The sequence below is a fragment of the Notechis scutatus genome, chromosome Z (assembly GCF_049901735.1).
Source record: "Notechis scutatus isolate UNSWTSFEM ecotype Mainland chromosome Z, rNotScu1.2, whole genome shotgun sequence".
NCBI classification, from domain to species: Eukaryota; Metazoa; Chordata; class Lepidosauria; order Squamata; family Elapidae; genus Notechis; species Notechis scutatus.
In genome coordinates this window covers 110186875-110201905 of record NC_142025.1, presented here as the reverse complement: position 1 = coordinate 110201905, position 15031 = coordinate 110186875, and the positions used below count along the sequence as shown (strand labels likewise).

General features: G+C 45.4%; 2 protein-coding genes and 1 non-coding gene across 3 annotated transcripts in view; 2 read left to right on the top strand and 1 right to left on the bottom strand.

Annotated features, from left to right (window-relative positions):
• Nucleotides 1-348, bottom strand: part of LOC113422781 (uncharacterized) — a 28869-nt gene extending 28521 nt beyond the window's left edge. The window contains exon 1 of the mRNA XM_026683929.2: nucleotides 164-348. Within this exon, the coding sequence (XP_026539714.2) occupies nucleotides 164-186 (23 nt within the window). The 5' untranslated portion in view covers nucleotides 187-348. The remainder of the gene's footprint in view (nucleotides 1-163) is intronic.
• Nucleotides 349-963: 615 nt separating this feature from the next.
• On the top strand, nucleotides 964-12436 carry RANGRF (RAN guanine nucleotide release factor). Its single transcript, XM_026683951.2, has 6 exons — nucleotides 964-1064; nucleotides 2977-3069; nucleotides 5131-5247; nucleotides 7987-8134; nucleotides 10147-10241; nucleotides 12063-12436. The coding sequence occupies exons 2-6, from the start codon at nucleotides 2987-2989 to the stop codon at nucleotides 12190-12192; spliced, it is 573 nt and encodes a 190-aa protein (XP_026539736.1). The 5' UTR covers nucleotides 964-1064; nucleotides 2977-2986; the 3' UTR covers nucleotides 12193-12436.
• Nucleotides 6587-6658, top strand: TRNAA-UGC (transfer RNA alanine (anticodon UGC)). Its single transcript has one exon. It is a non-coding gene; the product is annotated as a tRNA-Ala (tRNA).
• Nucleotides 12437-15031: the final 2595 nt, after the last annotated feature.

The following is a 15031-nucleotide window of genomic DNA, read 5'->3' as shown; positions in this document are numbered from 1 at the left end:
TCCAAACATTCATATCTGGTTTTCAATCACACTCCAAGGCTGTTTTTTCTCAGCTAGAATCACTGAGTTTTTCTAAACTTTCAAAACAAAAGTCAGACATCGCTTTTTCCAGATAAACCTCCCTTCTCTGGCCTTTAAGTGAGAAATAAAACAACCCATATACCTTACAAACACGAAAGACCTCATACTGGAGAGAAAAAGCTGCTTGCCTGAAGCACTCTGCTAATATCTTACTTTCAGAAACAACCACTTCTCAGCTTTGCTCTCACGCTCTTTATTTATATAGGTTTTGGCTTCTGGAGTTAACAGTGGTTTCACCTGCTTCCAGTCCTTTGTTAATTATTATTTAATTCACCACAATTCTATAACGCCCATTTCGACTAAGGGTCAGACACTAAGTGAATCATGACCCGGGGTGGAGAAAGGGAATTTATTTCAGGTTATGGAGGTGAATTACATATAGCTTTATTTCAGTTTTCTGCTAATTGTTTCATTTGATTTATCTTGCCACCTCCAAGGGAGGAAAAAAACTTAGGGAAGCCCATTCAAAATGACAAATCTTCTGATTGCTGACATCCTATATATATTCCTTTCGATTAAAAATTAGCCATCAATACGTGGAAACTCAGGACTGCGGAATTTAAATCAAAGGGGAGGAAGGAAATAAAGAGAATGACAAAAATTTTCCATTATTTTGAACGTAGCTTTACTTTTAATATAATAAACGTCTCATCCTCCCACCGCCCTTTCAGAAACGTAATAGGGTTTTTTTACATTTTTTAAAAAAAGCGATGGCCCCTTTAATCCGTCCTTTAAGGGCCGTCCAGCTCGAAACGCGTTAGTCCCATCTGCCTCGGCGGATTGGACGAGGTGCTCGTCCATCACACTCCATTTTACGTAACCGTCAGAATGGAACTCGATATACGAAGCGCACCATCCGGCTTCTGATTGGCCGCTTTGCTCGCTAAACGTTCCAGCCTAGCAGGGCGGGGCGGGAGGTGCGGATCCATTGGAAGTTTTAAAGAGAAAGTCGCCTCCTGTATGCAATCAAGCTAGGCTCAAAGGTAAGTCATTCGAAAAGGTGGAAGGATCGCCCGGAGGGTTTTTCTTTACAGCGGTCAATTGGCCGGTTCCAAATTTAACTTCCCCCATTCAATGTTCACTTCCTCCATTCATTTCATAGTATCCCCCGCTTCGCATGTTTTCCTTTGTGACGCAGTTAACAAGGAAAACCCTTTCTCCCAAGGTTCTTTATTATTATTATTACTTGCAGGGGTTTCCATGTCTATTTTCAATTATTTGGGGGCCGTTCCCAACCCTTCCCGGCCCAATTATTTTGCTTCCTTTTTTTTGCAGCAGAAATGGCATGCATCCCCCCAAAGGCCTGGGGATTCAAGCTGGGCGCGCTTCCCAGGGAGATCCCTGTTTCTTGCTACTTTTCTGAATCATCCTCATCTTTTAATCCCTTGTGAGGTGGAGTCTGGGCAACTAATGGAGCTAGCAGAGTGTTTACTGGCCCGATGCCCTTCCTGAGGCCAATACAGAGGGTTTTTTTCAGCAGATATATTCTCAGTGTGCCCAGAGAGAGAAATATCTGCCTCTACCTAGGATCGAACTGATTGTGACATGATTGGTTCTTTTTTAAAAGCCTGAAGAGAACAGATACAGAAGAAAACAGCAATTAGGTCCTTCCCAGATCTCAGAACTCTAGAGTAGTGGAGAAGGAGAGAGAGAAAGAGAAATTATAGCAATAGCAATAGCAGACTTAGAAAGGGCTGTAAAGCACTATAAAGTGGTATTGTTAACCTAATCCTCCTTGGCTTTTTCTCTGGTAATATCCCACTACTAACTAGAGCATACAAAACATTTGCTAGACCAATACTCAAATACAGCTCATCAGTCTGGAACCCACATTACGTATCTGATATTAACACAGTTGAGAAAGTCCAGAAATATTTCACAAGAAGAGTTCTCCACTCCTCTATTTGTTGCAGAATACCTTATGCCACCAGACTCAAAATTCTAGACCTAGAAAACCTAGAACTACTCTGCCTGTGGTCCGATCTAAGTATAGTATATAAAATCATACATTGCAATGTCCTACCTGTCAATGAATACTTTAGCTTCAACCATTACAATACAAGAGCACACAATAGATACAAACTCAAGGTAAACCGCACTGAACTTGATTGCAGGAAATACGACTTCAGCAACAGAGTGGTCAATGTCTGGAATACTCTACCTGACTCTGTGGTTTCTTCCCCCAAACCTAAAAACTTTAACCTTAGACTGTCTCCTATTGACCTCACCCCATTCCTAAGAGGTCTGTAGGGGGCGTGAATAAGTGCACCAACGTGCCTACCGTCCCTGTCCTGTTGTTCCTTTTTTTTTCTTATTCGTATCCATTTCATGTGTTCATAACTATGTTTATACTTATACCTGTTATCTTATAATTGCTTGACAAAATAAATAAAATAAAATAAATAATATTATATAAGTCTATTGCTATTGCTATATATCGTTTCACAGTGTTTTACAACCCTTTCTAAGCAGTTTACCGAGTCAGCATATTGCCTCCCAACAATCTGGGTCCTCATTTTACCGACTTCGGAAGGACGGAAAGCTGACTCAACCTTGAGGCTGGTGAGATTTGAACTGCCAAACAGCTAGCAGTCAGCAGAAGTAGCATGAAGTACTGCACTCTAACCACTGTGCCACCAAGGTTCAAATTATCCTCTTTGCTGCCATCTTCCCATTCAATACTCTCTGCCATCTAGTCCAAGTACTCCTCAACTTCAAGGCCCCAATCGAGCCCAACGTATAATTGGGTTGCTACAGATTGCTATATATTTTATTTTACGCATTTAAGTGCAAAAACTTTGCAGTTTGCAGCTCATCCAGGCCTCTGAGACTTCATTTTGTGTGTGTCACTTTTTGTGGATATCCAATGCATCTGCTCTTTGGTTTGTCTTGTAGGCAAAGGGCCATGGCAGACAAGCAGCTCCAAGAAAGCCACCTCTTTGGGGGTGCCTTTTCAGCTTGCCTCCCTCCTGGAAGTCTGGATATCAGGTGGGTTAGATTCTCTGCCTCTGACCAACTTCTGCCCAAAGGGATTCATTCCGGCCTTCCCAGTAGCCTCTTGGCTTCCCAACGTAACTTGTGGGTCAAACAAAGGCCTATTAGGCATTCTGATTTGGAAAGAACTGGACCAGTTCTTTGCATTGATGGATTGCAGGAATTTGGTAAGTTTACTCCAGGAGTGTCAAAACTCAAGGCCCGGGGGCTGGATTTGGCCTGTAAGATGCTTAGATCTGTTTCACGGGCCACCCTGGAAACAGCGAAGGACTGGCCCGCGGTGCCTCTTCCAGAAAAATGGAGCTTGGAAGGCCTGCAAGCTGCTCTCTTGAGCTCTGTTTTCGCTGCCAGAGGGTTGCAGGAGGCTGTTGCAGCCAAAACAGAACTTGGGAGCCCATTTTCGCTGGCAGAGTGCTCGGGCCGCCCTAGGCGACCCCGACATGAGTGATGTTGAGCTGCCCCCCCCCCAGTCCCCCCCAAGGTCAAACACAACTCTGGTGTGGCCCTTAATGAAATTGAATTCAACATCCCTGGCCTAGTCTAATAAAAGGAAAGACTAGGGGAGACATGATAGCAATGTTCCAATATTTGAGGGGCTGCCACATGGAAGAGGGGAGTCAACCTATTCTCCAAAGCACCTGAAGGCAAGACAAGAAGCAATGGATGGAAATTAATCAAGGAGAGAAGCAACCTAGAACTAAGGAGAAATTTCCTGACAGAACAATTAACCAGTGGAATGACTTGCCTCCAGAAGTTGTAAATGCTCCAACACTGGAAGTTTTTAAGAAGAGATTGGACAACCGTTTGTCTGAAATGGTGTAGGATTTCCTGCCTAAGCAAAGGGTTGGACTAGAAGACCTTCAAGGTCCCTTCCAGCTCTGTTATTCTGATTCCCATTTTTTAATAGCAGTTGCCATTCTGTGTGAGTTTTCTTAGGACGACAATTGGGACCTCAACTTCCTTTGCTAAGCGAGGCAGTTGTGAAACGAATCATGCCTCATTTTGCTTTTGGTGGCAAGGTTAAGTGAATCTGGCTTCCCTCATCGGCTTTGCTTATTGGAAGTCAACTGGGAAGCTCATGAGACCCGCCAGGATGCTGCAAGTGCCATAAATAGGAGCCAGTTGCCTAGCACTTGAATTTTAGATACAGACTAGCTCGATACCCATGCTTCGCTACAAAACTATGTGCTTGGGCTTAGTTTTTGGGGAGGAAAATAAGGGGGGAAAAATTCTGCCACTGCCTACGAGCATCCATCAGTATTCATCTGGCTAGCATCCTGTCAGTGTGTGAGAAAGTTGAGTTGTTTGGAAACTGAACCAATATTTGCTGTATGGGCAAGAAGGAGACAGCAAGGAGCCTGGGTGTGGCTTAGTTCAACTGTTCTGTACTAACGCTGGTTGCTGCTGTGAAATTAAAGCTAAAACTCCTCTGCTTGTGTTTTGCAGGTGGGGAGGGGGAGTAGAACTCCTTAGCATCAGAGCGTGTGAATAATAATATAGGAAATACTAATTCTCTGATGGTCATTTCGAAAAATCCTTTCTTAGTGAGCCCCTAGAAGCCAAGAGGAACCTACGTGCCAAATTTCAAGTTTGTAGGCTTTACAGTTCTGGAGATTTTGTGATGATGTGTGAGTGGTATTTCGCTTTTATATATATATAGATTAAGATTGTAGAGTAGAGTATGTTATAGTTTAGTAATTATAGTGTAGTGTGGTAGTGTATAGTATGGTATCGTTTAGTATAGTATAGCAAGTCCAACCTCCCCGCCCAAGTAGGAGACCCTACACCATTTCTGACAAATGGCAGTCCAATCTCTTCTTGAAAGCCTCCAGTGATGAAGCTCCCACAACTTCTGAAGGCAACTTCTGTTCCATGGGTTGATTGCTCTCACAGTCAGAAAATTCCTGTTATTCTATTCTAACCATGATCGGATGACTGAATATCTCCATAGAAGATGGCCTGCTTGTTGGGTCTTTAGGAGGTCCACGTGCTCACAGACACGTAGTGGCTGGCTGACCCTGATTTCTTCTCCCTGTCTATGTCTTTCCCTCACAGCGAAATGCGTCAGGTCCCTGACAACCAGGAAGTCTTCGTTCACCCCAGCACAGATCAGAGCATCATCGTAGAACTTCTGGAATACCAAGCAGGGGTGCCGGATGAAAATGCTGCCAGGTATGTGGTGCAAAATGGGACAATTCATTGCAGGACAGATTGGTACTAGAGTTTCAAGCAGGGGTGGGCACCTAAGGGTTCACCCGGATTCAGGAGAATCTGTAGCTAATGTTATGGCTGGTTCGGAGAACTGCCAAATCCCACCCCTGGCTCGTAAAATGGGGTAAACTCAATTAACAGCTGTCTCGTTTAGCAACAGAAATTTTGGGCTCAGCCGTGGTCATAAATCGAAGGCTAGCTGTATGTTCTTTTAATTAGAGGCCATGAATGCAGAAATTAATGGATTTTCCTGTAAATATTCTGGAAAGCAAATCTGTTTCCAGACTGGCGTATTTCCAGTATAAACAATTGTATAGTATAGTATTGTATACTATAGTTTACTATAGCATAGCATAGCATAGCATAGCATAGTACAGTAATTATAGTATAGTATACTAACTAGCTCGATACCAATGCTTCGCTATGAAATTATGTGGTCGGGCTTAGTTTTTGAAGAGGAAAATAAGGGGGAAAAATTCTGGCTCTGCCTACCAGCATCCATCAGCATTCATCTGGCTAGCATCCTGTCAGTGTGTGAGAAAGTTGAGGGCTGTTTGGAAACTGAAGCAGTATTTGCTGTGTGAGCAAGAAGGAGACAGCAAGGAGCCTGGGCATGTTTTAGCTCAACTGTTCTGTACTAAAGCTGCTCGGTGCTCTGAAACTGAAAACTCTCCTCTGCTTGTGTTTTGCATTTGGAACAGGTTTATTTTCAGGTGGGGAGGGGGAGTAGAATTCCTTAGCATCAGAGCGTGTGAATAATAATATAGGAAATACTAATGCTCTGATGGTCATTTCGAAAAATCCTTTCTTAGTGAGCCCCTAGAAGCCAAGAGGAACATACGTGCCAAATTTCAAGTTTGTAGGTTTACAGTTCTGGAGATTTTGTGATGATGCATGAGTGGTATTTTGCTTTTATAATACAGTATATAGATACTGTAGATTGTATAGTATGGTATGGTATGGTATGGTATGGTATGGTATGGTAATTATAGTGTATGGTAATTATAGTGTATAGTAATTATAGTATAGTAATTATAATGTAGTATAGTAATTATAGTGAAATATAGTAATTATAGTATAGGATAGTAATTATATTATAGTACATTAGTGGCATTAATTAATCGATGACCAATTAGCCTTAGCAACATTTTCATCAGACTCAGTATCTAACTTATTATGTAGCAAAAGCCTAAAATGTTGGCTTCACTGGTGAAACCTGAAAATACAAGCAGGAGGAAGTAACATTGAGAGGCAACTGTTCTACTACAGGAGACCATCTGCTGGAAGACTTGGCATGGAAGGGAATGTAGCTTAGTGGTAGAGTGCATGTTTTGCATATGTGGGGTCCTGGGTTCAATCCCCAGCATCTCCACTTTTTACAACTTCCTTGTGCGGGGAATTGGGGAAGAAATGACAAAATATCACAGCTAGGTGGCAGCACTTACTTGGGCCAGGGTGATCTTAGGGAAGATCATACCATCAAATATGGTACTTAGTCTTTGGAATAGGAATATGAATAGAATAAAATAGGAATAGAAATACTATACTATCCTACTGTGTACTATACAGGTATAATCCTTGACTTACAACCACAGATGAGCTTTGAGTTTCTGTTGTTAAGTGAGACATTTGTTACTTGAGTTTTGCCTCAGTTGTTAAGTCAATCACTGCAGTTGATAAGTTACTAACCCGGTTGTTAAATGAATCCAGCTTTTCCATTGACTTTGCTCGTCAGAAGGTCGCCAAAGGGGGAATACGAACCAGTTGCCAAGCGACTGAACTTTGATCATGTGAGCATGATGAGGATGCTGGAAAGGCCATAATTCTGAAAAACGGCCGTAAGTACTTTTTTTTCAGTGCCATTTCAACGGTCACTGAACGAACTGTTGTAAGTCAAGGGCTACGTGTGCTTTATGTGGCCAAGTGTGATTAGGCACACAAGGATCCCCATGATCATGTGATCAAAATTCAACTGGCTCCCATTTATGACCATTGCAGGATCCTGGGGTCACATGGTCTACTTTTGTGACCTTATGATAAGCAAAGTCAATGGGGAAGCTGGATTCACTTAACAACTGGGTTACTAACCACTACTGCAGTTATTCGCTTAATAACAGTGGCAAGAAAGGTCCTAAAATGGGACAAAATTAACTTCACAAATATCTCGCTTAAGAGCAGACATTTTTTGTGGTCATAACGTGAGGACTACCTGTATTTGTTGTTGTGAAGTTGTGTCTGACCCATCTCAACCCCATGAACAACTTTCCTCCAGGCCTTCCTGTCTTCTACCATCCTCTGGAGTCCCTTTAATCTCACGCTGACTGCTTCAGTGACTCCATCCAGCCACCTCATTCTCTGTCGTCCCCTTCTTCTTCTGTGGCCCTCAATCTTTCCCAGCTCTTCTCCAGTGAGTCCTTCCTTCTCATTAGGTGGCCAAAGTATTTGAGTTTCATATTCAGGATCTGGTCTTCTAAAGAGCAGTCAAGGTTGATCTCCTCTAGGACTGACCAGTTTGATCGCCTGGCTCTAACTGGAGTTACTTTGCATTTTCTCCATATTCAATGTTCACCTATGCAATTTGGGGAAGGGGTTCATCTGGAATAATCTGAGCTGCGGATAAAGAGATTCATTGGTGGAAGGGTCAGTGGGAGATGTCCAGTCCACCCATCTTTTTTTTTTTTAACCACCCCATCCCACCAGGTACCATTTTGAAGACATTGCGGGCAGTTCGGCCAATTTGGAGATTTTGAGCCAAGACCAGTTTGCGCCCGCTCTTCTGGCATTCGAAGGCTGCAGCAGCACCTGGCAACTCACAGGCCGGCAGAAGATCGCTAAATTCAATGAGGACGTGAGTGATGAGGTTACCCGTTTCCGAATCGTGTCCTGCCACTTGGCAGACCTTGCTCCGAACATTTTTCTGCAACGAAGGTGGTTCTGCAGGATGAACCATCTGGGGAGGGAAAACGGGCATATAACACACACACACACACACACACACACACACACACAGAGAGAGAGAGAGAGAGATGTACAGGTGATCCTCAAGTTACAACCATTGGTTTGGTGACTGTTTTAAGTTACGACAGCATTGGAAAAAATGACATTTTTACGACCAGTTAGGCCAGTGGTGGCTAACCTTTTTGGGCTCCCGTGCCAAAAATTACACCCACGCACATGTGTGCTCGTGTGCCAGCACCCAGAAGGCAATGCACGTGCCCGCCCACGCCCCTATGCGTGCACATCTTCCACACACCCCGCGCATGCGCGCCAGATACCTGACAATCAGCTGTCAGGCATGCGGCGCATGTGCATGCGCAGTGAGGCTCTTCTGGGCGACCTCTCATGTGCCGGCAAAATAGGTTCACCATCACGGAGTTAGGTCATCCCTGTTGTCAACTAAAAAGATCCTCCTTTGGTCTTTTTAGCTGTCAGAAAAAGGGAGTGGGGGAAAACAAGGCATTCCTTAAATGCCTAGATAAATGCTTAGACTTTTGATTTGAATGAGGGTGGATTTGTTGGAGTCCTGACACCTGTGATGAAATGTCTATGGCAGGGGTTTTGCCAAATTCGATTTCATTGAAGGCCGTATCAAGGTTGTGTTTGACCTCAGCGGGAGGGGGTAGACTGGCCAGCTTGACATCACTCATGTCGGGGGCACCTGTGGTGGGGCTGGAGGGATCCACTTTTGCTAGTAGTTTGTTTTGCTAGCACTCTGCCAGCGAAAACAGAGCTATGGGGGCCATGTATGCCCCCCGGCTCCATTTTCGGCTGTGACATTCTCCTGCAGTGCTCCACCAGTGAAAACAGAGCAAGAGGGACCATACGCGGCCTTCCGAACTCCATTTTCACTGGCAGAAGCACTGCGGGCGAGTCCTTCGCTGTTTCCAGGGCAGCCCCGCGGGTCAGATCTAAGCACTCCGTGGGCCGGATCCAGCCCACCAGCCTTGAATTTGACACCCTGGTCAATGGAGATTCTCAGTCCTCCAGGTCATGGTTGCCCCAAAGGTGTTTTTTCAAGAGGCAACCAGACTCTGTTTTTTTTTCTTTTGAAGATGTGCTTCTCATCCAAGAAGCTTCTTCAGCTCTGAGTGGATGGTGGGGAATGGAGGGATTTTATACTCCTTGCAGACAGCTGTTCATTTGCATCCTTTTAGAGGCCGCTTGGAGGCTTGTCTGTGTCCTCAGAGTCACCTGAGTAGTGCAAATGGGTGTGGGGGCTTCTTGGAACTGTTGAAAGGACTGTGTTGTTGACTGTTGAGAGAGGGTTGTTCCATTTTGACATAGACCAGTGGTTTGAAAGAGAGGTCAAAGAGGTCATCTGTGTGAAAATAGAACAGCCCTCTCTCAACAGACAGGGAGGGATATGACATATATCTCCAATCTACAACACAGTCTATCCAATGCAAAGAGGAAACTTCTACAGGCAGCCAGCAATCAGCAGAAGTAGCCTGCAGTACTGCATTCTAACCACTGCGCCACCACGCCTACTGTGGCAAGAAAGGTCGTAAAATAGGGATAAATGCCTCACTTAACAAATGCCTCACTTAACAACAGAAATTTTGGGCTCAGTTCTGTTGTACATCGAGGACTACATGTACCTGTGTTCATTTTCTGCCTTGGTATTTATCTAGTTCAGACATGACATTGTGCCCTGTTGAACTAGCCAGAGTGGACCTTGCTTGGCTTATACTTACATAAGAGAAACCATTGATGTGGTTCTGTCCCCTTCCCATGAATATGCCCTTGTTTAAAGAAGAGGTGCTATCCCTCATGATGTCGAAAGCCGGCTTTCCATCGGTATAAAATGGGAGGCGTCAGGTAGGCCCAATTAATTTCTTCTTCCTGTTTTCCGGTCCGCAGGCCAAAAATGATGTGTGTGTGCATTTGGTGTTGCTACGCCTCCCCCAGTACGGAACGGATCTGCTTGTCACTTTCAATGACCCCATTTGGATTAAGTGAGTGTGCCTTAATTCCCTCCTCTGCCTGCCGCAAGGTTAGAACCACTAATTGCTCTGAGGAAAGGAGAGAAAGGGAATTTTCTGACCCGGCTCCCAAACACGACAAGCCCTTTGTAGATAACGAAACGTTCCCTTTATTAGGAGCGCCAGCAGACGCCCTCTCACAGCAGGCTAACGAAGTCTCTAAGTCGGGTGTCAAACACAATGCCTGCGGGCCGAATCTGGCCCACGATGTGGTTGGATCCAGCCCAACCAGCATCACCCAAGGACAACCAGAGACCTGAGGCGGCCCTCAGTGAAATTGAGTTTGACACCCCTGCTCTAAGCTTTGTGGAAAGTCACGCTCCCTTTCCCCCTGAAATGACCCCAACACACCAAGAGCTCTCTCCCCACACCTGCAAGGGAAGCGCAGCACAGGCACACTCAGAAGGCGCTGCACATTCTCAGAAGAATTATGATAATTTCCCAACAGGATTCAGAAGTGTAGGCGGACCAGCAGGGAGATGAATAGTTGTCTGCCATACCAATTCATCTCCACCCCCTGCCTTTTATCCCCAGAGCTAGGGTGGGGCTTCGCTAGCAGGGGTGGCACTTCCGTCCCAAGGACCGGCCCATAGATTCCCACTGCTCTCCTCCCCTCTGCCTTCTGCACATTCACATGTCAGGCACTGGACCCAGCTTTTCCTCGTCTTCCTCATCAGCTACCTCCAGACCTGGGGGATGTTGACTCTCCCATCTGAGGGCTGGCGGACAGCTCAGGCTCCGCCTCTGTCTCTGACAGCTCCATTCCCTCTTCCTCCTTGGAGCTCCCAGATTGCCCTGACTCCCACGCCACCTCCTCATCTGATTTGGCTGCCAGAGAGGATGGCAGCTGACAGGCCACAATAGGAATGGGATAAATTGGAAGAGTGAGAATTAAGAATATAAGTGGAGTGGGGTATCGTAGTAGTGAAGATGCTCGCCTCCCATTCAAAAAGTTGAACGTTCAATCCTAAGTAGCGGCAGATGTTTCTCTCTCAGGGTGCAATGAGAAAAAAAATTAATCTGCTGGAACTTCACGTGGTGTCAGGAAGAGTCCAGTAAACTCTTAGGCTCCATCCCGTCACCCTGAGTCTACCCTGAATTAAAGGATTACAGGGCTGTAAAAAAGGAATGAAAATTAAGAATATTCTTGCGGTTGCGGCTGAGCAGTTTGACTTCCGACTTTTGAGAGCCATCCCCATTAAATGCATCCTCAGCTCAATTTGAGGGGAGTTGAGGGTGTTTAAAAGATGTGTAGTAGGTTTCTTATGGCAAACCTTTTGAAATTCCACTCTCCTTTCCCTCCAAATTGTCTTTAACTTACAACCATTCGTTTAGCGATGGCTCGAAGTTACAGCAATATGGAAAAAAAGTGACTTAGGACTGTTTTTCACTTATGATCTGTGGTCACATTATCAAAATTTGGGTGCACGGCAACTGGTTCATATTTACAACAGTTGCAGTGTCTCCTGGGGTCAGGTTATCTCCTTTTGCCACCTTCTGGAAGCAAAAGCAATGGGGAAGCCAGATTCACTTAACAAACAATGCCACTGACTTTAACAAAGGCAGTAATTCACTTAACGTCAAGAAAAGTCATAAAATGGGGCAAAATTCACCAAGGACAAAAATTTTGGGTTCAGCTGTGGTCATAAGTCAAGGACTAGCTATATTGGGGAAGGATCTGCCTGTTCTGTAGACTGAAAGATAGTCAGCTGATGGCCGTGTGGGTTTTGGCACACATTTTGCAATTCTGCCCTGTGATGACCAGTTCTTTTTTTCTTCTTTCTTCTGAGGCAGCCCTCTAAGTACCAGCGCTGTGCAAAATACAGACGTCCCCTTGGCACTGTCTCGACCGCCCTGGACAGTGCAGCATTTCCACACTTTTGTGTGTAGCCTGCGGCTCCTGAATCCTGGACTGTTTGGTTAACAGTTCTCTTGTCTCACGTTTGCCAGAAATCCAGCTTTGCTCCGGCGCGGCTGTTATCCCTGAGCTGTCTGGTTTAGAGTCCTTCAAATGAGCACGCTGGCTGTGGTATACGGATCTTTTTCCTTCATCCCAGTCGGAAAAGGGGAGATGGACCCTGAATGCCAAAGGATGTTCTCCTGACAAAAAGCAACCTTGGCTTGCTTTAGGATTGCATTATACCAGTGTTTTTCAAACTTGCCGACTTTAAGATGTGTGGAGCAGTGTTTTTCAAAGTTGGTGACTGTCAGCCTTCAAGAATCTTTCTTCTGCTTGTATTTCTGGCTGCCATAGTAATGGGGGGAGGGAGGATAAATTGGGCTTTGTGTGGGGGGGGGGGGAAGGGTGCTGGAGGCTTGAGTTGGGAAAACTTGGGAAAACTTTATGCTTGCTGTGCAGCTGCAGCATCTTATCTATCCAGGCCAAGGTCAACGGCCAGATGTCTGATCACGGATTGGATGGCCAGTTTGAACTGTTGTGGGTGAGAAAGCATCCAGAGATGGATGCCCCTTTTGTGATCCAAGCCAATGCAAGTGATGTAGCAGTGGGGGCGGTGCTACTTCAAGCAAATGAGATTGGAACTTTGCAACCTTGTGCTTACACCCCCCATAACCTAACTGAGACAGAGAGGAGATGGACTACCGTATATGCCGGCGTATAAGACGACCCCCCAACATTTCCACTCAAAATATAGTTTGTTATATACTCGCCCCTCTTCCGCATGCCTTCCACTTTTGCACTTTTTTTTTGAGGCATTTTGTGCACCGTGAAGCTCCCGTGAGCGAAGGAGCAGCCAGCCTTCTCCAGCTCCCAAGGAACGAGGCTCGCACCACTCGAGCTCCGCTGAGGTATCCAGCTGGGGCTGTCAGGAGTTGTTACCGCTGGCGCAGCTCTGCGCGGCTCCAGTCCCGCGTTGCCTCGGGAAGGGAAAGGCAAAAAGGAAGAGCCCGGCGGCGCTTTGCAATGGCAGCAGCGGCTCCTGGTTTTGCCTTTCTCTTCCCGAGGCAATGCGGGACTGGAGCTGCGCGGAGCCGCGCCAGCGGTAACAACTCCTGACAGCCCCAGCCGGATACTCTCAGCGGAGCTCGGGCAGTGCGAGCCTCGCTTCCTTGGGAGCTGGGAGAAGGCTGGCTGCCCTTTGGCTTCACGGGATTCGCTTCCACGGTGCGCAAAGTGCCTCAGCCGCGGCAGCCGCAGTGCTTCCCAATTACTATTTGCCGGCGTATAAGACGACCCGGCATATAAGACGCACCCCCAATTGGAGGCATGTTTTTCAGGGCAAAAAAGTCTTATACGCCGGCAAATACGGTATTTGGGAAAAAGAAGCATTTGCTGTCCAATGGGCCTTATTAACTTATTAACTCGAAGGAGCAAAAACACCCTTTGAGGTGTGGACGGATCATAAAAACTTAGACGCTCTAAAAACACCTCGGAAATTGTCGCCTAAGCAAGTTCATTGGGCGCAATACTTTATGCGGTTTAATTTTTTTAATTGAAGTACCTCCCGGGGGGGGGGGGATTTTTTTTATGGCAGATGCTTTATCTAGATTACCCCAATATAACAGTGTCCACCCAGAAATGATCCATCCTATTGTTCCTACAAGGCAACTGGCTGCCCCGATGGTTATCAGAGCCCAGAAAAGGGGAGGTCAGCCTTCAAGAACCTTTCTTCTGCTTGTCTTTCTGGCTGCCATAGTAACAGGGGGAGGGAGGATAAATTGGGCTTTGTGGGAGGGGGGGAAGAGTGCTGGAGGCTTGAGTTGGGAAAACTTGGGAAAACTTTATGCTTGCTGTGCAGCTGCAGCATCTTATCTATCCAGGCCAAGGTCAACGGCCAGATGTCCGAATCACCACCTGAAGATACCCCACACAACATTATACACATCACGGATTGGATGGCCAGTTTGAACTGTTGTGGGTGGGAACAATGCCGTAACTTTGTATATGTGATTTTCGCGTCTAATGCCTCAGATCTTGAATTCTTTTGATGCTACCACTTGATTTCCAGTAAAAATAAATAAATAAAAGTCCCTTTCTCTATAACAATGGAGCCTAATGGTTTCTTTCTTGGATTTTGACCTGACAGCAACTCTAAGATGTGTTGGACTTCAATTCCCAGAATTCCCCAGCCAGCCATACAGATTGGGGAAGTCTGGGAGTTGAAGTCCACACGTCTTAAGTCACCAACTCTGAAAAACACATTAGACCGTAATTTTACTCACCTCTCCAGCTATTTCCTAATGTCCTACAAGCAAACTGGGATTACCTACCCTTTGGATAATTAATTCACTAGCTTGAGATTTACCACTCACAATTTATCTCCCCATACCTCAGTAATGGAAGGAGCACGAACCCCAGAAATAATTACACATCCAATGAACTGCCAAAGAAATACTTTTTATTTGGGGTAGCTGTATGTTCTAGGCATGTGCCAGTGACTTCTCGCCCTCAAACAATTAAGAAAAGAAACAAAAACAGAAGGAAATTTGCTGCAAGATTGCTCCTTCTTTCCCATTTTTTCTTCTTTGTTCCTTCAAATTCCATCTCTTCCAAAAAGCTTTACGTGTTTTGTCATGAAATTTGAGGTTGCTTGTAAATTGTTTTCTCAACCGTTCTTGAGTGTCAAGGGACACGGAGGCCAACTGGAACAAGTTAAAAATATAATCAACCCACTGAAAATATAGTGGTTCCTCCCCCACACACCAAATGAGTAAAAGAGTTAGAATCTCATCCTCAATGTTTTGGGTGCGTGCCTCATCTCTTAGCATCATCAGTGCTACATTCAATAGAGTTTACCATGTGG